Source organism: Fundulus heteroclitus, chromosome 5, assembly GCF_011125445.2.
Source record: "Fundulus heteroclitus isolate FHET01 chromosome 5, MU-UCD_Fhet_4.1, whole genome shotgun sequence".
Taxonomy (NCBI): domain Eukaryota; kingdom Metazoa; phylum Chordata; class Actinopteri; order Cyprinodontiformes; family Fundulidae; genus Fundulus; species Fundulus heteroclitus.
Window position 1 is genome coordinate 43,666,379 of NC_046365.1, and position 19,899 is coordinate 43,686,277.

A 19,899-nucleotide genomic window follows, 5' to 3' on the forward strand; every position below is an offset into this window, starting at 1 on the left:
ATGGACCGGATCCGACCTTGGAGACCAGTCCAAGAAGATCAGTTTCTTCTTCACTCTGTAACCAATCAATGCTGACTTCAGATTAAAGTGTGTTAGATCCTAGATGGAGCTTCTCTTTCATCACAGTTAAGTGAAACATTAGGAATATGATGAACTGGCTGGAAACGCAGAATAAAACATTATTTCATCCGTAAATAAAGACATTTCTCCTCACCTGTTGCTCATTACGCTGCAGCTCCTCCCGGAATCACCTGAGCATCTGCCTCCCTCTGTCGGCCAGGGGAGGAATTACACAACAAGTTCCCTATCTGGTACAAACAGGACGTTTAAACTTATTAGTGGAATATTTCCGGAAAATAGTGTTTGTGTGCAAACATTTTACCACAGAACCAGCCGCTTTCTGTCTCGTTGTGTCTGCGCGGTAATCTGTGCGCATCCTGATCCGGAACCATGGAGATGATCTCTGCGTCCCAGTTCCCAGAAACTGCGCCTGGAGCAGGTGTCCGGCTTCTGCACCCGTGATGCTGCTGGCCGCCGAGCAGAAGTTTTTATTATTATTATTATTATTATTATTATTATTATTATTATTATTATTATTATTATTATTATTATTATTATTTTACCGTTCTCTCTTATTTATGTAACTTATTTATGTTATTTCAGTAACTATTAATGTAAATGTAATGTAAACATTTCCTGCCCGGTTCAGCGGGGATTAAAAAAGACAAATATTTAGCAGTAAAATTGGTCTTTAAAATAAATTCTAAGACGCAGGTTGGTGGTTTTTGTACATTTAATAAACTTTTATAAAATGAAATGGTTTTTATTTCTATCACTAAACGTAAACAATGTTTAATTGCTGAAAAAATTGTTTTTATGCAGCAAAGAAAGTATTCATGCCATATGGTTCCACTTGGTTCCGGATAAGAGGCCTCTCCAAAACGGAACCACCCGAACCGACTGGTTCATCCATCGCAGTTAAAACTGGCGACAGGGGGTTCTGGGAGGTGGCTGGTTCTGTTGAAGAATCAGCCAGACACGGTTCGGTAAAAGTTCCTCTCGAAGCATGGCAGCCAGCTGGACCTTCAGAACCTGGGAGTTCTGGCTGATACCGAACGGTGTTCCGGATGGTTCTGGATCATTGAACCCAAAGCTCCTGACCTGATGAACGGAACTTTGATGAATGGATCCGGTCAGGAAGAACCTGGCAGGGTTCTCCTCTGGGGAGAACATAGCGGAACCAGGATCAGAACCAAGACACGGCATCAGGGTCCAGTTCATCACGCAGAAAAGCGAACAGCCGAGCGGCTCGTTCATCTGCCGGAGCTGACCGACGCAAGCCGAGAGGAGCCGGAAACAGCCGAGTGGAACGCCCCTCCCGCCCGGAGGATCAGGATGAGTCCGCTGCTGCTCTAAAGGCGGATCATCGGCAGAACCAACCGGACACCGGAGCAGAACCGGAGCGGAACCGGTGTCAGACCAAGGTAGGTGATGTGCATCCAGCCTTGATTAGCTGAGCAGACTTTATCAGCAGCGGTCGGTCTGCGGCCGTGACGTCACTCGGTCGGTAACGGAACCAGCGGCTGTTGGGCCACGGACTGAACGGCTGATGGAGGCCGAACTCATCCAGAACCTGAGGAGGTTCTGCAACATCATCTTCAAACGGCATGACGTCACGACCCACCAGCTGACGGAGGATGGGGGATCAGGAAAAGGGGATGTTCAGTGGAACCATCAGGTGGAACCGTCTGCTGGAACGCTGAAGAACATCAGAGAGGAACCGTCTGCTGGAACGCTGAAGAACATCAGAATGGAACCGTCTGCTAGAATGCCAAAGAACATCTGAAAGGAACCGTCTGCTGGAACGCTGAAGAACATCTGAAAGGAACCGTCTGCTGGAACGCTGAAGAACATCAGAGAGGAACCGTCTGGTGGAACGCTGAAGAACACCTGAGAGGAACCGTCTGCTGGAACGCTGAAGAACACCTGAGAGGAACCGTCTGCTGGAACGCTGAAGAACATCAGAGAGGAACCTTCTGCTGGAACGCTGAAGAACATCAGACTGAAAATGTCTGCTAGAACGCTGAAGAACATTGGACTGGAACCGTCTGCTGGACCCCCAAGTACTTCAGACAGGAAATGTCTGCTGGAACGCTGAAGAACATCTGCGAGGAACCGTCTGCTGGAACGCTGAAGAACACCTGAGAGGAACCGTCTGCTGGAACGCTGAAGAACACCTGAGAGGAACCGTCTGCTGGAACGCTGAAGAACATCAGAGAGGAACCTTCTGCTGGAACGCTGAAGAACATCAGACTGAAAATGTCTGCTAGAACGCTGAAGAACATTGGACTGGAACCGTCTGCTGGACCCCCAAGTACTTCAGACAGGAAATGTCTGCTGGAACGCTGAAGAACATCTGCGAGGAACCGTTTGCTAGAAAGCTAAAGAACATCTGAGAGGAACCTTCTGGTGGACCCCTAGAACTTCGGACTGGCACCATCTGTTGGAACGCTGAAGAACATCTCAGAGGAACTATCTGCTAGAATGATGAAGAACATCATACTGGAACCGTCTGCTGGAACGCTGAAGAACATCGGAGTGGAACCGTCTGCTGGAACGCTGAAAAACATCGGACTGGAGCCATCTAGTAGAACACTGAAGAACTTCGGACTGAAAATGTCTGCTGTAATGCTGAAGAACTTCGGACTGGAACCGTCTGGTGGAACGCTGAAGAACTTTAGACTGGAACCGTCTGGTGGAACGCTGAAGAACTTTAGACTGGAACCGTCTGGTGGAACGCTGAAGAACATCAGACTGGAACCGTCTGCTAGAACACTGAAGAACATTGGACCATAAATCTCTGCTAGAACGCTGAAGAACATCAGACTGGAACCGTCTGGTGGAACGCTGAAGAACATCGGACCAGAACCGTCTGAAGTTGAGTGTTTTTGGCATCAGAGGAACCTTCCTGATGTTTGTTTTCTGCACAATGTTCTCCCTGGGGGTTCTGATGTGGCTCACAAACAAACCAATTAATTCTCCAGAATTAAAAACTTGTTTCACTAGAACATCTCATAGAGAACAGAACCGACGGGTTCCTTCGCGGAACACCCAGGATGATGAAGAACAGCCTCAGGTGGACGTGGTCAGCAGGTGGGTGGGGTTATGATGGTGACACCTGGTTCAGGTGGAACACCAACAGCAGAACTTGTTCAGATCTCCAACCTGTGGAGAGCTACGGTAATCTGATTACTCCATACTCTGCAGTTACATTACCCCGGCCCTGTCTCCTAGCAACAGATGGAGGTGAAAAGCTGGTCGCCATGGTGACAGACACATTCAGGATGCTGCAGTATGGATGTGTGCGAGTTGACAAGCAGTCGGAAAGCAGCGTTCTGGAGGTTCTGATCGGGTCTGGTTCTGATCAGGTCTGGGTCTGTTCGGTCTGGTTCTGGTTCTGATCGGGTCTGGGTGTGATCGGATCTGGTTCTGGTCTGATCAGGTCTGATCTGGTCTGGTTCTGATTGGGTCTGGTTCTGGTTCTGATCGGGTCTGGTTCTGATCGGGTCTGGTTCTGGTTCTGATCGGGTCTGGTTCTGATCTGGTCTGGTTCTGATCAGGTCTGATCTGGTCTGGTTCTGGTTCTGATCGGGTCTGGTTCTGGTTCTGATCGGGTCTGATCTGGTCTGGTTCTGATCGGGTCTGGTTCTGGTTCTGATCGGGTCTGGTTCTGATCAGGTCTGATCGGGTCTGGTTTTGATCGGGTCTGGTTCTGATCAGCTCTGATCGGGTCTGGTTCTGATCGGGTCTGGTTCTGATCAGGTCTGATCGGGTCTGGTTTTGATCGGGTCTGGTTCTGATCAGCTCTGATAGGGTCTGGTTCTGATCGGGTCTGGTTCTGGTTCTGATCAGCTCTGGTTCTGATCAGCTCTGGTTCTGATCGGGTCTGGTTCTGATAGGGTCTGGTTCTGATCAGCTCTGGTTCTGATCGGGTCTGGTTCTGATCGGGTCTGGTTCTGATCTGGTTCGGTTCTGATCGGGTCTGGTTCTGATAGGGTCTGGTTCTGATCAGCTCTGGTTCTGATAAGGTCTGGTTCTGATCAGCTCTGGTTCTGATCGGGTCTGGTTCTGATCAGCTCTGGTTCTGATCAGGTCTGGTTCTGATCAGGTCTGGTCTGATCGGGTCTGGTTCTGGTCGGGTCTGGTTCTGGTTCTGATCGGGTCTGGTTCTGATCAGGTCTGGTCTGATCGGGTCTGGTTCTGATCGGGTCTGGTTCTGGTTCTGATCGGCTCTGGTTCTGATAAGGTCTGGTTTTGATCGGGTCTGGTTCTGATCGGGTCTGGTTCTGGTTCTGATAAGGTCTGGTTCTGATCAGGTCTGGTTCTGATCGGGTCTGGTTCTGATCAGGTCTGGTTCTGATCTGGTTCGGTTCTGATCGGGTCTGGTTCTGATCAGGTCTGGTCTGATCGGGTCTGGTTCTGGTCGGGTCTGGTTCTGGTTCTGATCGGCTCTGGTTCTGATAAGGTCTGGTTTTGATCGGGTCTGGTTCTGATCGGGTCTGGTTCTGGTTCTGATCTGGTTCTGATCGGGTCTGGTTCTGATCAGGTCTGGTTCTGATCTGGTTCGGTTCTGATCGGGTCTGGTTCTGATAAGGTCTGGTTCTGATCAGGTCTGGTTCTGATCGGGTCTGGTTCTGATCAGGTCTGGTTCTGATCTGGTTCGGTTCTGATCGGGTCTGGTTCTGATCAGGTCTGGTCTGATCGGGTCTGGTTCTGGTCGGGTCTGGTTCTGGTTCTGATCGGCTCTGGTTCTGATAAGGTCTGGTTTTGATCGGGTCTGGTTCTGATCGGGTCTGGTTCTGGTTCTGATCTGGTTCTGATCGGGTCTGGTTCTGATCAGGTCTGGTTCTGATCTGGTTCGGTTCTGATCGGGTCTGGTTCTGATAAGGTCTGGTTCTGATCAGGTCTGGTTCTGATCGGGTCTGGTTCTGATCAGCTCTGGTTCTGATCAGGTCTTGTTTTGATCGGGTCTGATCGGGTCTGGTTCTGATCAGGTCTGGTCTGATCAGGTCTTGTTTTGATCGGGTCTGATCGGATCTGGTTCTGGTCGGGTCTGGTTCTGGTTCTGATCGGGTCTGGTTCTGGTTCTGATCGGGTCTGGTTCTGATAAGGTCTGGTTCTGATCTGGTTCTGGTTCTGATCGGGTCTGATCGGGTCTGGTTCTGGTTCTGGTCGGGTCTGGTTCTGATCGGGTCTGGTTCTGATCGGGTCTGGTTCTGATCAGGTCTGGTTCTGGTCGGGTCTGGTTCTGATCAGGTCTGTTCGGTCTGGTCTGATTCTGATCGGCTCTGATCAGGTCTAATCTGGTTCTGGTTCTGATCGGGTCTGGGTCTGGTTCTGATCTGGTCTGGTTCTGGTTCTGATCTGGTTCTGATCGGCTCTGATCGGGTCTGGTTCTGATCGGGTCTGATCGGGTCTGGTTCTGGTTCTGGTCGGGTCTGGTTCTGATCGGGTCTGGTTCTGGTTCTGATCGGGTCTGGTTCTGGTTCTGATCAGCTCTGGTTCTGATCGGGTCTGGTTCTGGTCGGGTCTGGTTCTGGTTCTGATCTGGTTCTGATCGGCTGTGTGTGTGTGCGCAGGTGAGCCATGCCGCTGGTGAAGAGGATCATTGAGCCCAGGTACCTGTGCCGCGGCGCTCTGCCTGAAGGGGTCGCCAGTGAGCTGGAGTGCGTCACCAACAGCACGCTGGCTGCCGTCATCAAGCAGCTGGGAGGACTCAGTGAGTGATTCTGACCCGGTTCTGACTCACAACAGGTGCTTCTTACCAATGTGGCTGGTCCACCTTTGGGTTCTAGAGGTAAACGTTCTTCTGGAGAGGAAAGCCAGAACCAAAATCTTTTCCTGGTTCTCTGTGCAACACATCAGTGATTTTTGTGGAAGGACTTAAAGTTTTACATTTAAACTTTGAAATGATTGCTGCAGTACGGAGCCCTCCAGGGGACATGGGGATTTTTTTTATTTCTGCGTTCCCTCCCAAAGAGCATGTTTCCAAAAAGTGCCTCCCTGCTGAGAAATGCATCCTCTGTCGCGGGAGCGCGCCTCGCTCTGTACAACTGAATATCGACGAGGAAAACGGATTAAAATGTGACCAACGCAGTTACTTGTTCTTAAAATGATGATACCAAAACGTTTTATTAAACCTCTTGTGGGAAAAAAATGTTATTTGGCAGATTCATTTACAAAATTACAGGTGTTATGAACAACATTAAATCCAAAGTTTTTATCCGAGGTACGGCTGATTTATTGTTGTGGTCTCTGTCATTCACACACAACAATAAACCGTGAGAGCCGACGTGAGTTTTGAAACTGCAAAGCTTTAAGCAGAAGATCAAACGTGCATCTGCACAGCACAGTTCATAGACCAGTGTGATGCATTCACGAGCGTCAGAAAGCTATGGTGCATTCAAGAGCATGGGACATTTCAAATTTATAATATAACAATAATGTATTTATCCAGAAACAGTGTGGGCTTTCAATACTGAATGCTCTATAATCGTATTTCTGTTTTTTTTTTTTATTATGCACATCTGCTAGCTTTTTATTCTGAAAAATCTAATGTCCCATGCTCCTGAATGCACCATAGCTTTCTGACGCTGGTGAATGCATCACACTGGTCTATGAACGCGGTGCTGTGCAGATGCACGTTTGATCTTCTGCTTAAAGCTTTGCAGTTTCAAAACTCACGTTGGCTCTCACGGTTTATTGTTGTGTGTGAATGACAGAGACCACAACAATCAATCAGCCGTACCTCGAGGGAACGCAAAAACCTTTGTGAGGGAACGCAAAAAAAAAAAAAAAAAATCCCCACGTCTCCTAGAGGACTCGGTACTGCAGGATGACAGACAAGATTTAAAAGTTCTGCTGACTGTCTGTGTAGACCAGACAGAAGCTAGGCAAGGAAAATCTATTTATATCACACATTTCAGTACAGAGACAATGTTCTGCGTGGTTAAAATATAGGAAAATAAAACAAGTTGGAATAAAATGTAGAAAAAAATAAACAAAATAAAACAGGGAAACATAAACTAAAAGCACATATTATAAATAGTTGGACTACAAACTTAAACTAATGATGTTTCAGTAAAACATTTTAACTAGAACAGTCAAAGATAATCCTAAACAAACGTGTTTTAACTTGATTTAAAGGAACTCAGACTTTCAGCACTTTTCCAGTTTTCTGGGAGTTTGTTCCTGATCAGTGGAGCATAGGAACTAAATGCTGCTTCTCCATGTCTGGTTCTGGTTCTGGTTCTGGTTCTGCAGAGCAGATTCTACTAAAGATAAACATGGATTAGTTTCTCCAGATCCTGCTGAGACATCAGTCCTTTAATCCTGGAAATGTTCTCCAGGTTCTAGAAGGTCCACTTTGTCTTCAGATGGAGGTTCAGGTGTGAGTCCATCACTACTCCCAGGTTTCAGGCCTGATCAGTGGTTCCTAGCTGAAGCAGCTGAAGCTGTGAGCTAACTCTGGATCTCTCCTCTATTGGTCCAGAAATTATTCCTTCAGTTTAGTTTTTATTCAGTTAAAGAACATTTTGTCTCCTCCTGCATTGATTTCTTCTATTTCCTCAGAGGCTGAACTGGTTCATAGTCACCTGGTGACATGGTGATGTAGAGCTGTGTGTCGTCTGCATAGTGATGGTAGCTGATGATGTTTATGATCTGAGCTAGAGGAGCATGTAGATCTAGAACAGGAGGAACCCAGGATGGAACCTTGGGGTAGTACTAGTATCAAAGATGTTATCACAGAATGTGACCCTGAACCAGGTCTACAGCTGACCAGAACCCTGGTCCCAGGTCCTGCTCCTGGTTCGGACCTCAGTCAGATAACTGAGTGAGTGCTGGCGATGTGAAGGTTACTAGTAGATCACTGATCTCCTGCTGGTGTCCAGGTCGTTATGCAGAGGACATCTTTGGTGAGCTCTTCGTTGAGGCTAACAGCTTCTACCAGAGGATGAACAGCTTGCAGGACAGAGTGGACCAGCTGGCTGTGAAGGTCACTCAGCTGGACTCCACCGTGGAGGAAGGTAAGCCAGCCTCCACCCAAATCATCCTGATACACCTGAACCATAGCTGGGTCTTCAGATTAACAAAGCTCTTCATTAAGCTGAAGAAGGTTTCCGGGGAGATGAAATCCACTGATCTCAGAGAAGTCTTCATCACATCTGCTGGATGTTTGATCTCAGATCTTTTGAATGTTACTCCTCCTTCTGTGGTGCAGTGTCGTTGCAGGACATCAACATGCGGAAAGCTTTCAGAAGCAGTACCATTCAGGACCAGCAGGTGGTGTCACGGAGCTCCATCCTCAACCCGGTGCTGGAGATGTACCATCGGTGTGATAAACCACCCCCCCTCAACATCCTGACACCTTATAGGTCAGTTTATGGGTCAGTTTAAGCCCCGCCCCTCATCTTACGGGTCAGTTTAAGCCCCGCCCCTCATGTTGTGGGTCAGTTTAAGCCCCGCCCCTCATCTTACGGGTCAGTTTAAGCCCCGCCCCTCATGTTGTGGGTCAGTTTAAGCCCCGCCCCACATCTTACGTGTCAGTTTATGCCCCGCCCCTCATCTTATGGGTCAGTTTAAGCCCCGCCCCTCATCTTATGGGTCAGTTTAAGCCCCGCCCCTCATGTTGTGGGTCAGTTTAAGCCCCGCCCCTCATCTTACGGGTCCGTTTAAGCCCCGCCCCTCATCTTACGGGTCAGTTTAAGCCCCGCCCCTCATCTTACGGGTCAGTTTAAGCCCCGCCCCTCATCTTACGGGCCAGTTTAAGCCCCGCCCCTCATGTTGTGGGTCAGTTTAAGCCCCGCCCCTCATGTTGTGGGTCAGTTTAAGCCCCGCCCCTCATTTTGTGGGTCAGTTTAAGCCCCGCCCCTCATCGTACGGGTCAGTTTAAGCCCCGCCCCTCATCTTATGGGTCAGTTTAAGCCCCGCCCCTCATCTTACGGGTCAGTTTAAGCCCCGCCCCTCATGTTGTGGGTCAGTTTAAGCCCCGCCACTCATCTTATGGTTCAGTTTAAGCCCCGCCCCTCATCTTATGGGTCAGTTTAAGCCCCGCCCCTCATCTTACGGGTCAGTTTAAGCCCCGCCCTTCATCTTATGGGTCAGTTTAAGCCCCGCCCCACATCTTACGTGTCAGTTTATGCCCCGCCCCTCATCTTATGGGTCAGTTTAAGCCCCGCCCCTCATCTTATGGGTCAGTTTAAGCCCCGCCCCTCATGTTGTGGGTCAGTTTAAGCCCCGCCCCTCATGTTGTGGGTCAGTTTAAGCCCCGCCCCTCATCTTACGGGTCAGTTTAAGCCCCGCCCCTCATCTTACGGGTCAGTTTAAGCCCCGCCCTTCATCTTACGGGTCAGTTTAAGCCCCGCCTCTCACCATGTCTAACACCCAGTTTTGGTGCATTTGTTTGCAGAGATGATAAGAAGGACGGGCTGAAGTTCTACACCGACCCGTCTTACTTCTTCAGCCTGTGGAAGGAGAAGATGCTGCAGGCCACTGAGAACAAACGCAAGGAGAAGAGGCGACACAAGGTTGGTTTATCTCCTCTGCCGGGCGGTCCACCCGTCCATCACAGGACTCCTCATGTGATGTCTGCCTGTGTTCAGGAGCAGAAGCAGGTGGAGGAGTCAGGACGCCAGGTGAAGAAGGTAAAGTTCCCCTCAGCCTGAACGCTGCGCCTCCATCCATGGCTTCCACCTGTAGCATTCTGCCTCCTTTCACTAAGGTCCGGAAAGCTCGGAACCGACGGCAGGAATGGAGCCTGATGGCGTACGATAAGGAGCTCCGCCCAGATGCTCGGGTGACACCGTCACCTTACCACACCTCTGATGGCTCCATGTCACCTGACAGGTAACCACACCCACAGCTGAACCAGTGGCTCCTCCATCAGAACTCACAGTTCTGCCTCCTCAGGTCCAGGATGTCTGACGAGCCTTCCAGCCCCGGCGCTGATGGCGAGGAGCCCGTTGCCATGGTGACCGGTGTCAGCGGCCACACCCAGTCGCTGGACCGCGTCCTTCGGCCCACGTCAGCCTTCTCTGCCGCTGCCACCACCTCCGTCCGGCAGCACTCTCTGGGACGCAACCAGCCGCACCATCACCAGGTGCCCCTCGCCGGCTCAGCCAATCAGAACGCAGCGTGGAGCAAAGCAGCCAGGTACAGACTCACACAGCCTCAGCACTGCTCACCTGACCTCCTGCTCACCTGACCTCTGCTCACCTGACCTCTGTCCTCATAGTGACCATCAGATCCCCCCAGCACCACCTCCCCCCCCGCCTCTCATGCAGTCAGCGGGACAAAAGGCCTTTCCCAGCGTCTCCGCCCACAGTGCTGCCGTGGCAACCCAGCTACAGCCTGCAGGTGCTCCTGGTAACCAAGGTAACACCACCTAGCCAGTGGCAGCCATCTCACCTGACAAATCAGCCAATGAAACGTCTTTGTTTGCCTGCAGGTGGCACAGGTGCAATGTCCCGCCCCTACAGCCCCTCCCCTCCCCCTCCCCCTCCAGCTCATTATGTCCCCTCCCAAGCCCCGCCCCCAGCTGCTGCTGCTCCTCCATTGGCTCCAACAAGTGACCACAGGAAGCCGTCGAACGTCCTGAACATCCCGCTGAACGACGCCCGCAGCGACCTGCTGGCTGCCATCCGCAGAGGTGAATTCAGGCTGCTGCTGCTTTTTATGGTCTGGCTGCTCACTTCTCACTTCACTGCAGCCTAAAGGTTCCTCTGCTGGGGCCTTTCCAGGAACCCGGTGACTTCAGGGGATCTATTCTGGTCTGGGCTCCCATTTATAAAACTAGAGCCCAGCTGCATCTGAACGTTTGGTACCAGGTTCCTCCTCAGGTTCTTCTAATGGTGTAAAGCACCTCTTGACCCTTGATGTGGATCTAAAGGAGTCAGCTGATCGTTGTTATTTCATGGTTACCAATAGAAACCATGGAGAAATGAGCAACAAACGTGAAAAAAAAGTGTTTAGTGTGAATCAGAGGTAAAGATCTAAACTGGATCTCATTGTCGGAGCCGAGCTAAAGGAGTGAGGGTTTCCCCCAATGATAAAATGTTGTGAAGACTTTTATTTAAGCTCTAAGAACATTTTTAAAGGTCCTGATGTAGAGTTGAGCGCCAGCATGAATAACGCTGCGGTTCTGAATGATGTCGATCTGTGATTAAATCTGATATGGAGTGAAATTGAAGTGTGAGAAGAACCATGATGCAGTCTGGCTGCAGTACCCCACTTCACCACCAGGGGCGCCAACTCCCCATCTCCCCAGAACCAGTGCAGGCGAGTTTCTCTTTATGGATCCTGCATCTGCTTTAGAAATGAGACCATGGTTCTGTTCTGGTTTCTGACCCATAAGTTCTGGTCTCTGACCCGTTCTGCTCTCTGACCCGTATGTTCTGGTCTCTGACCCGTTTGTTCTGGTCTGCAGGGATCCAGCTGAGGAAGGTTCAGGAGCAGCGAGAGCAGGAGGAGGCCAAGAAGAGAGAACCCGCAGGAAACGACGTGGCCACCATCTTGTCCCGCCGCATCGCAGTGGAGTACAGCGAATCAGAGGAGGAGTCAGAACCGGAGGACCAGGGGTGGTCCGACTAAGGAAGTGGAACCGGGATCCTCTGCTGACCCAATTCCGCACGGAGCCGCTTCATTTCCGTTCATCTCATTATCTGATAACCTCGATGTGAAACAAGCTGCTTATTTGTGATGTTCTGAGTGGGACATCAGAGCCTGGTGCTGTTCCATAAACCCACAGCGCCCCCTGGAGTCAGAGCTGTCATAGGCAGCACGGCCACTAGAGGGCTCCACCTGGTCCTCAGCTGAATATTTGGTCTTTGCCAGACTGGCCAGCAGGGGGCGCTCTTCCAGACGAAGCCGTTAAACTGCTGTAAATAATCCTGTCTGCTCTTCTTCTCTCTTGTAAAAACTTTAGTTTCACAAATTTAGCAAAATGTCTTAGGAAGTTTTAAAAGCTTCTTTAAAAGTTTAATCCTCATGTATTTAGTTATTCTTTTGATGTGAAACAGCAGGTAACTGTGAAGGCCTCTTTTATTTCTAACTCCCATATTTCTATGGAAAGATTTTAATCAGAATATTTCTGTAAACATTTCCTGGTGCCCGGCGTTGCTATGGTGACTGGATGCTGAAATGTGGCGCTTCTTGTGACGTCATCATCCTGGAGTCAGCTGGTTACTTTCCGTGGGTGGGGCGTGTCCTCCGTGTCGTGTTTCTGGCTTTATTGTGCCGTTTGCTGCGTCTTTGTGACTCGTAGGGAATAAAAGCAGGAAGCGGGATTGAAACTGAGATCTGACTCAGTTTCCTCCATGTTTGAGCTAAAAAACAGGAAATTGTTCCTCATTTGTTCTGCTGCTGAACAGGAAACATAATTTAACATTTTCCCATCCACTTTATAATTAAAGGTTCTGTGTGTTGAGTGTGTGTTGCTGTATTTGTTCCCTTGTGAGGACCTTTGCTGGTATCATGGTTCCTGCTGGGATTGGACTGGTTCTGGGTTCTAGTTCTGCGATAGCTGGACATTAAAAAACGCTCTTTCACCTACAGAGTCTGTTTTCTTGAGAGCGGTGAGCAGGTGAGGGAACATCAGCAGGAACCAATGATGTTCTCCAAACATACAGCTGGTCAACAAAAACAAGGTTTTAATTTTAGGAATAAATCAGGAGGATATGAGAAGTTTATCATTTTTCATAGTGTGGACAGGATCGTGGATCAGGACCGGCTCCATGCAGCACTCCAGGTTAGATGCAACACAATACCAAAAATAAAAACTTAATAAATAAGAAGCACATTTAAATATCAATCCTACTTGACTTTATTTCACACTGAGATCTCAAACCAAATATAAAGACAATAACCATCAGCAATAAAGGCTTTAAAATACAACACTGTTAAAAGAAATGTACGCAAAGTGACCCAAATTTTTAAAAATACAGTTATTGCACAAAACAAATGACAGAACCCAGTGTAGAGACAACATATAAATATAACCAATAAAAAAACCTAAATGGAATAATATGCATAATGTAAAAGTCCTCCGTTAAAGCCGGGCCTAGAAACAGAACAACCTGGAGGCAACATTATGTTAATGATGTCTGGTTCTGGCATCTCTACATTTCTAGAGGTCCTCGTGTTTAAACCAGCAGCGTCCTCTGATCACCAGGAGAGCCTGAAGGTTTTAAGCAACAATCTCCTGCAAAGTGGACCTGAAACAGACTCAAACTGGTCAAAGCTAGCAGAGCGCGAGTCGATAAGGCAGAGACGGATCTGAGCTTTTAATCATGCCTTCATGATGAAACCCCCAACCAATGAAAAGACCAAGACATGTTTCACGGTTTCTGATCCGGCTCCACAGGTGCTCTGAACTGCGTTAAGAAGCAAATAGTAAATAGAAGACGGGGATTGTGGCATTTTGTATCAATGAATGCAGAGAAATATTTTTTTCTAGCATCCTCAACAATTTTCTGATAAGAACTCCAGTTGTCTTTTAACATGTCATGTGACCCCTGGAGTTTATCCTCCTTCCATCTGCATTCAGCCTTCCCAGCAGCGCGGGGGTCCATTCAGCCAAGGTCTACGGTTGGCCTTTACTTGCCTGATCTAAAAGGAGCCACAAATCCAAGAAGAACAGGTTGTTGAACCAAGAAGGAGCGGCAAGATGGCGAAGAGAGCGGATGCGTAGCTTTGAGCTCTGGGTAGCAAACTCCTTGAATAAGAGTAGAACAGCTATGAGGTCTTGAATTTACACATAAAAAAGGAATCTCGTTGTGAACTAACAATAATAACTTAAAGCCTCCTGTGAAAACGGGAAAGAAAACTACAAGCAAGAGGAAAACATTGACAGCAATGGCTAACAACAAAGCTAACACCAAATCCAACAAGGCTCTGCTAACTCACGACTACTGCATGGACACTGATACCAGAGGGACGAAAAATACCCTTACATCACCATGCAAAACCGCTGTACCACACAAGAAGGCGAAAGGAGACGATGAGGTCAGTTGCAATGCATCCAACTCCAAGATTTTAGAAGTAGTTGAAAATCTACAGAAAATGATGCTGAACTTTGGAGAAGAAATGAAACAGAACACGCTCTCTCTTACAAATATTGCCAAAGCGGTGGAGTTTAATAGTGCTGAAATTCAAGATTGTAAGAAAAAAAACGAAAAGATGGAAAGTGAAATAGCTCAACTTAAAACCACAAACGCCGAGCTGACAAAGAAGGTCCAAGATTTTGAAAGAAAAGCGGCGGAATCCGAGCGCTATAAAAGAAGATGGAATCTGCGCATCAAAGGCTTAAAAGAGCGAAAGGACGAAGATACAAGACAGGAAATCGCAAACCTCATCAGACAGATTATGCCGCATTGGAAAGAAAAGATGGACTTTATCCTGGACACTGTACACCGTCTTGGCCCAAACAACACCAACCACCCACGGCAGATTATTGTACAGTTTTCAGGACGGGTCTTCAGGGACGAACTCTGGCGATCCACTAAACAACACCCCATCTGCAGGGAGCTCAACATCCGTTTCGCTGAAGACCTCACCAAAGAAGACCGAGAAGCACGGCTGGCCCTGTGGCCCAAAGTAGAGCAAGCACGAAAAGCTGGAATAAAGGCGGTATTTAAAGGTCCATATGCCTTTATCAACGGTCAACGAGTTACTCCTTAGAGACACAATAGTTCTACACGACATTTCTAACTTCAAATAATCTTATCAGTTTAGGAGTTCTGTTACCTACAGCTCAATTTGTTCTCAGGTAAAACCCATTTAAATATCGTTCAACGTTATTTTATTTATTTATTTATTTTTGTTATTATATTAATTCCTTATGTTTAACTTGAAAAGTGAACTTTCGCTAATTTCTGTTAATGCAAGGGGCCTAAGAGATTTGACTAAAAGGAAAAGTTTCTTTTTATTTTGTAAAGGGAAAAATGCTAATATAATATTCTTACAAGAAACTCACTCAAAACATGATGATAGCAACTTTTGGACTAAACAATGGGGAGATGAAGCTTATTTTTGTCATGGTTCTTCAAGATCAGCAGGGGTCGCTATTCTTCTAAAAAACTTCCAAGGTCAGGTAACCTCAAGTAAAATGGATGAAAATGGTCACTGGTTATTCCTCACTGTCTGTCTGGATAACCTAACTCTTATTTTGTTGAATATATATGGTTATAATAACCCAAACCAGAACAAATTATTGCTAGAAGAAATAACCCTAAACTTAGACCACCTAAAATCACTTTACTCAACAAACAATGTTGTAATTGGTGGAGATCTCAACCTCGTTCAAGATGAATATTATGATAAATGGCCTTCTAAACATAACTCAAGTTATCCAAACAAAATATTTAACAATTTTTGTAATGAACAAAATTTAGTAGACGTATGGCGTCATCTTAACCCTAATTGTATAACATTTTCATGGTTTAGTTCAAATAGCAAATCAAGACTTGATTACTGGCTTATAACAAATGAATTATTAATCAATGACATCAATTCAGACATTTCTGCTGCACCGTTAACTGACCATAGTCTTATTTCCTTACAAATGAAACCTCAAAACTGGAAACCAGGCGCAAATAAATATTGGAAATTTAACTACAGTCTTCTAAAAAATGACACCTACTGTCAAAAAATCAAAGAATTAATCCAGAATATAAAGCATTCTGAAGAATTAAATGACCCTGTTCAAAAGTGGGAATTCCTAAAGTACAAGATCAGGCAATTTTCTATCTCATTCAGTAAACAAACTAAAAAGGAACTTCAAAGAAAAGAAATTGATATTATACAACAACTAAATATATATTGCAATAAACCCAACCCATCAACTGAAGACAAACAACAAATAAGAATCCTCCAACCTAAACTGGATGAAATGTATATTCAAAGGGCCAAAGGGGCCTTTATTAGATCAAGAGCGAAATGGATCGAGGAAGGAGAAAAAAACACGGCCTACTTTTGTAATTTGGAAAAAAGAAGACAACAACAAAATTCTATCCAATCCTTAATAATAAACAATGCTGAAACCAACAATGAAAAATTAATATCAACAGAGATCTTTAAATTTTATAGCAATTTATATACCTCCAAATTCTCAGAATCAAAATCTTACACCTTTCTTAATCAAATTGAAACATTTATCCCTAAAATAGATGATAACTACAAAAAAACCTGCGACAACATTATTACAATAGAAGAACTTGATAAGGCTGTTAATCACTTATCATTAAACAAAGCACCGGGTCCGGATGGACTGACTGGGAACTTTTATAAACACTTTTGGGAAGACATCAAAATATTACTGCATCAAGTTTTTACAGATATCTTTAAAAGTCATACTATACCTACCACAATGAAACAAGGAATTATTATATGTATCCCAAAACCAGACAAGGACCCCAGAATTATTGAAAATAGAAGACCCATTACACTCAGAAATTCAGATTATAAATTATTAACATACATATTTACCATGCGTCTACAATCCGGAATCTCAAACATAATTGCAGAATCTCAATCTGGCTTCCTAAAAGGAAGATCAATTCACAACAATATTAGACTGGTAAAAGAGCTAATTGAATATAGCGAGATGATCCAAGATGATGGCTTTATTCTTTTCCTTGACTTTTATAAGGCTTTTGACTCAGTGGAACACCAATTCTTATTCGCAGTTCTTGAACATTTAGGTTTTGGAGCAAACTTTGTTAACTTAATCAAAGGTCTATATCAAGGCATTAATAGTTGTGTAATACTTCCTAAAGGCACCACAGCTAGATTTAACATTAATGTTGGAATTCCTCAAGGATGTCCCATTTCACCATATCTGTTTAACTTAGTTGCAGAAATGTTAGCAATCTATCTTAAAAACTGTGCAGACATTAAGAAATTAAACGTTTTCGATACAGAATTAATCATTAGCCAGTTAGCAGATGACACCACCGTTTTCTTAAAAGATCACAAACAAGTTCCAATTGTAATTGATAAAATTAAACTTTTTTCAGAAGCTTCAGGACTAACGCTAAATATTAAAAAATGTGAACTTATAGCTATCCATGACACCCCTCTAAAAGAAATATCCAACATTCCAATTAAATCTGAAATTAAATACTTGGGAACTATTGTAACCAAAAATCAAAACTCAACCTTAACTATTGAAAACAAAATTAAAGAAGGTAAATCCAAACTTAACTCATGGCTCCAACGAGACCTCTCTATTTTAGGACGAATTTACTTATCCAAAATGGAATGTTTGTCAAGGTTAATTTATTCAACTTCTAGTACTGCCATCCCAAATAGCATAACCAAAACTATTAACCAAATGAACATGAACTTTATTTGGAGAAACAGGCCACACTACTTACGAAAAAGTCATATGGTCAAAGAAATTAAAGATGGCGGTCTGAAAGTGATTGACTTTGAATGTCTTAACGGAACCCTTAAGATTAATTGGTTGAAATCCTGGATTAAAAATTCTCATTTGTTCTGGTATTGTGTTCCTAATTATATATTTAACAAAATAGGTGGTCTAAAACTTGTACTCCTAGCTGATTTCAATATACACAAATTACCCATTAAACTATCAGAGTTCCATCAACAAGTATTACTATACTGGAAAATGATATATGTTCATAACTACTCACCACATTCCTCTATCATGTGGAATAATAGATTTATTCTACATCGCAATAAATCATTATTCTACAAAGATTGGATGGAGAGGAATATTTGGTCTATTATACACTTAATGGACACTAATGGTTGCATATTAAATTACGAACAATTCTGTGCAAAATATCAGTTCTTCCCTCCAAAAGCTGAATTTACAAGATTACTTAACGCCTTGCCAAAACAATTTATTAATCAGATTCAAAATATAATAATATATCACCCAATTACCCCACAACTACCCAATTTATCTATTAATGGACTATCAATCACTGACCAAAAATTCAATAACCACACAATTAGGAACTGTCTAAACGAAACTTTATTCCCTGGGAAAATGAATAAAAATAACATTCTTTGCAAATTTGAACAAAAATCAATTGAAATACTGAGAACCTTTTATTTAAAACTTCCCATACAACCAAAAGCTAAAGAAACTCACTTTAAAATTTTAAATGCAATTTACCCCTCAAAAGAACTACTAAGAATTCGTTTTAATATTGATGACAATAAATGCTCCTTCTGTGAAAGTGATGTAGAAACGATAGACCATGTCTTCTATGAATGCAGTCAGACTAAAACATTTTGGAATTGCTTAGAAAGATGGGTCAAATCCAAAATTGCACTCCCTAACTCTATCTCTAGAGATATGGTAGTTTTTGGAGTACTATTGGAAGACAAAACAATAGAACTCTGTTGTAACCTAATTTTATGTTTAGCAAAATTCTTTATTCATAAACAAAGAGTCTTGAGATCATCCCCAATCTTTAATATTTTTTTATCTGAATTCAAGTTATATTTAACATCTCTTAAATGTATAGAATCTTACAAATACATAACTGAAATACTAATGGAATTGCCCACTGATGTACAACAATCTTAACATATAAATCCCCTTGTTGTTATTATGCTAATTATTGTTTCATTATCATTACTCACTCATTCTTTATTTTCCTCATCAATGTTACTTTGTATTTCCATTTTGAAATCTGCCTCTACTATGCCTTCCATAGAATTGCACTGTTGCTATTGCCTTACTTGTTTGTACTTACTTTGTTTAAATAAAGTTCATTAAAAAAAAAAAAAAAAAAAAAGGAAAAAAAAAAAAAAAAAAAAGGTTGTTGAACCAAGTTTGTCACAACTGACCGGCAGTTATAGAGGCTTAACGTCCACACATGGGAGAGAAATGTCACAGAAGATGGGCTTATTAAGGTCTGACCAAACTCCTTCACTCTGGGTTCACAACGTTTAAAGGTTAATACAACATCCCATATTTTTGTGTAGGCATCGCCACAGATTGTGTCAGGTTAAAAGACTCAATAAGACTTAAAAAGTCCTCCTATCAGGAATAAGAACAAGAACAAAGCATAAGAAAGTGATCAATCTTTTGCATAATTTCAGACAACAAATGAAAAACTAATTCAAGAAGTCCTTACTGTGTTCTGGGAGCCTGCAGATCAAAAACTAGGTGCTGTTAGTAACGTCCACGGTTTACTGTTGTAGTGATTTCTAAAATAGCCAGAGTTTAGTCTGCTGCAATCATCTAATGAAAACATCTAGACGTTCGCTGAGATAATACTGTTAATATTGTGATACAGGCCTAGAAGGGAAATGTTGTGACTGTTCTAGCAGTTTTATTATCATTATTGTCTTCTTCCAGCATATAAGATAGACTGTAATTATGGATATTTAGTTCAGTTTAAATTTACTGATAAACTGTTTCATAATCTGATTGGCTCTAAAAAGTTTAATATGTTGAATAATTCTAATTTCATCAGTTTGCAGTGTGATTATTGGACAGTCAGTATTTTATTTGTGTTGAAGGACAAAGTGGATATAAGAGCTGGCAGCTAGAACTGAGCTCAGAGGAGCGCACGCTTTTCTGGCAGAACGCGGAACGTTTACTAACATGTTTGGCAAGAAAACTTAAGCTGTGGAATAATTTGTGTATTTTTACTTTTGTCTTTTCTTTTTAACAAAAACATGAAGAGTTTTCCTGATCTTTTTAGGAAAGCAAACAGCATTTAATCAGATAAATATCCTAAGTGTGATGTAAATGTGCTGCAGAATCACGGCCTCTCATCTGGCTGCTCTCTGTTGGACCTCCCAGTGTTTGACATCCAGGCGCGGCACTAAAGGTTCTACAGGGTTCTACAAGGTTCT

The 19,899-nt window shown here is 44.4% G+C and overlaps 1 protein-coding gene across 4 annotated transcripts; it reads left to right on the top strand.

The window, feature by feature from the left end:
* The first annotated feature begins 1,338 nt into the window (after positions 1-1,338).
* LOC105922691 (wiskott-Aldrich syndrome protein family member 3) lies at positions 1,339-12,489 on the top strand. 4 transcript variants are annotated; one of them, XM_036137700.1, is made up of 11 exons: positions 1,341-1,484; positions 5,640-5,779; positions 7,953-8,087; positions 8,282-8,435; positions 9,470-9,587; positions 9,663-9,704; positions 9,782-9,906; positions 9,970-10,212; positions 10,295-10,434; positions 10,508-10,708; positions 11,486-12,489. In XM_036137700.1, the coding sequence occupies exons 2-11, from the start codon at positions 5,647-5,649 to the stop codon at positions 11,647-11,649; spliced, it is 1,455 nt and encodes a 484-aa protein (XP_035993593.1). In that variant the 5' UTR covers positions 1,341-1,484; positions 5,640-5,646; the 3' UTR covers positions 11,650-12,489. The 4 variants fall into 4 exon arrangements, with proteins under 4 accessions (XP_035993591.1, XP_035993593.1, XP_035993594.1 ...); XM_036137698.1 differs by having other exon boundaries at positions 1,339-1,484; positions 9,470-9,704; XM_036137701.1 differs by lacking the exon at positions 5,640-5,779.
* Positions 12,490-19,899: the final 7,410 nt, after the last annotated feature.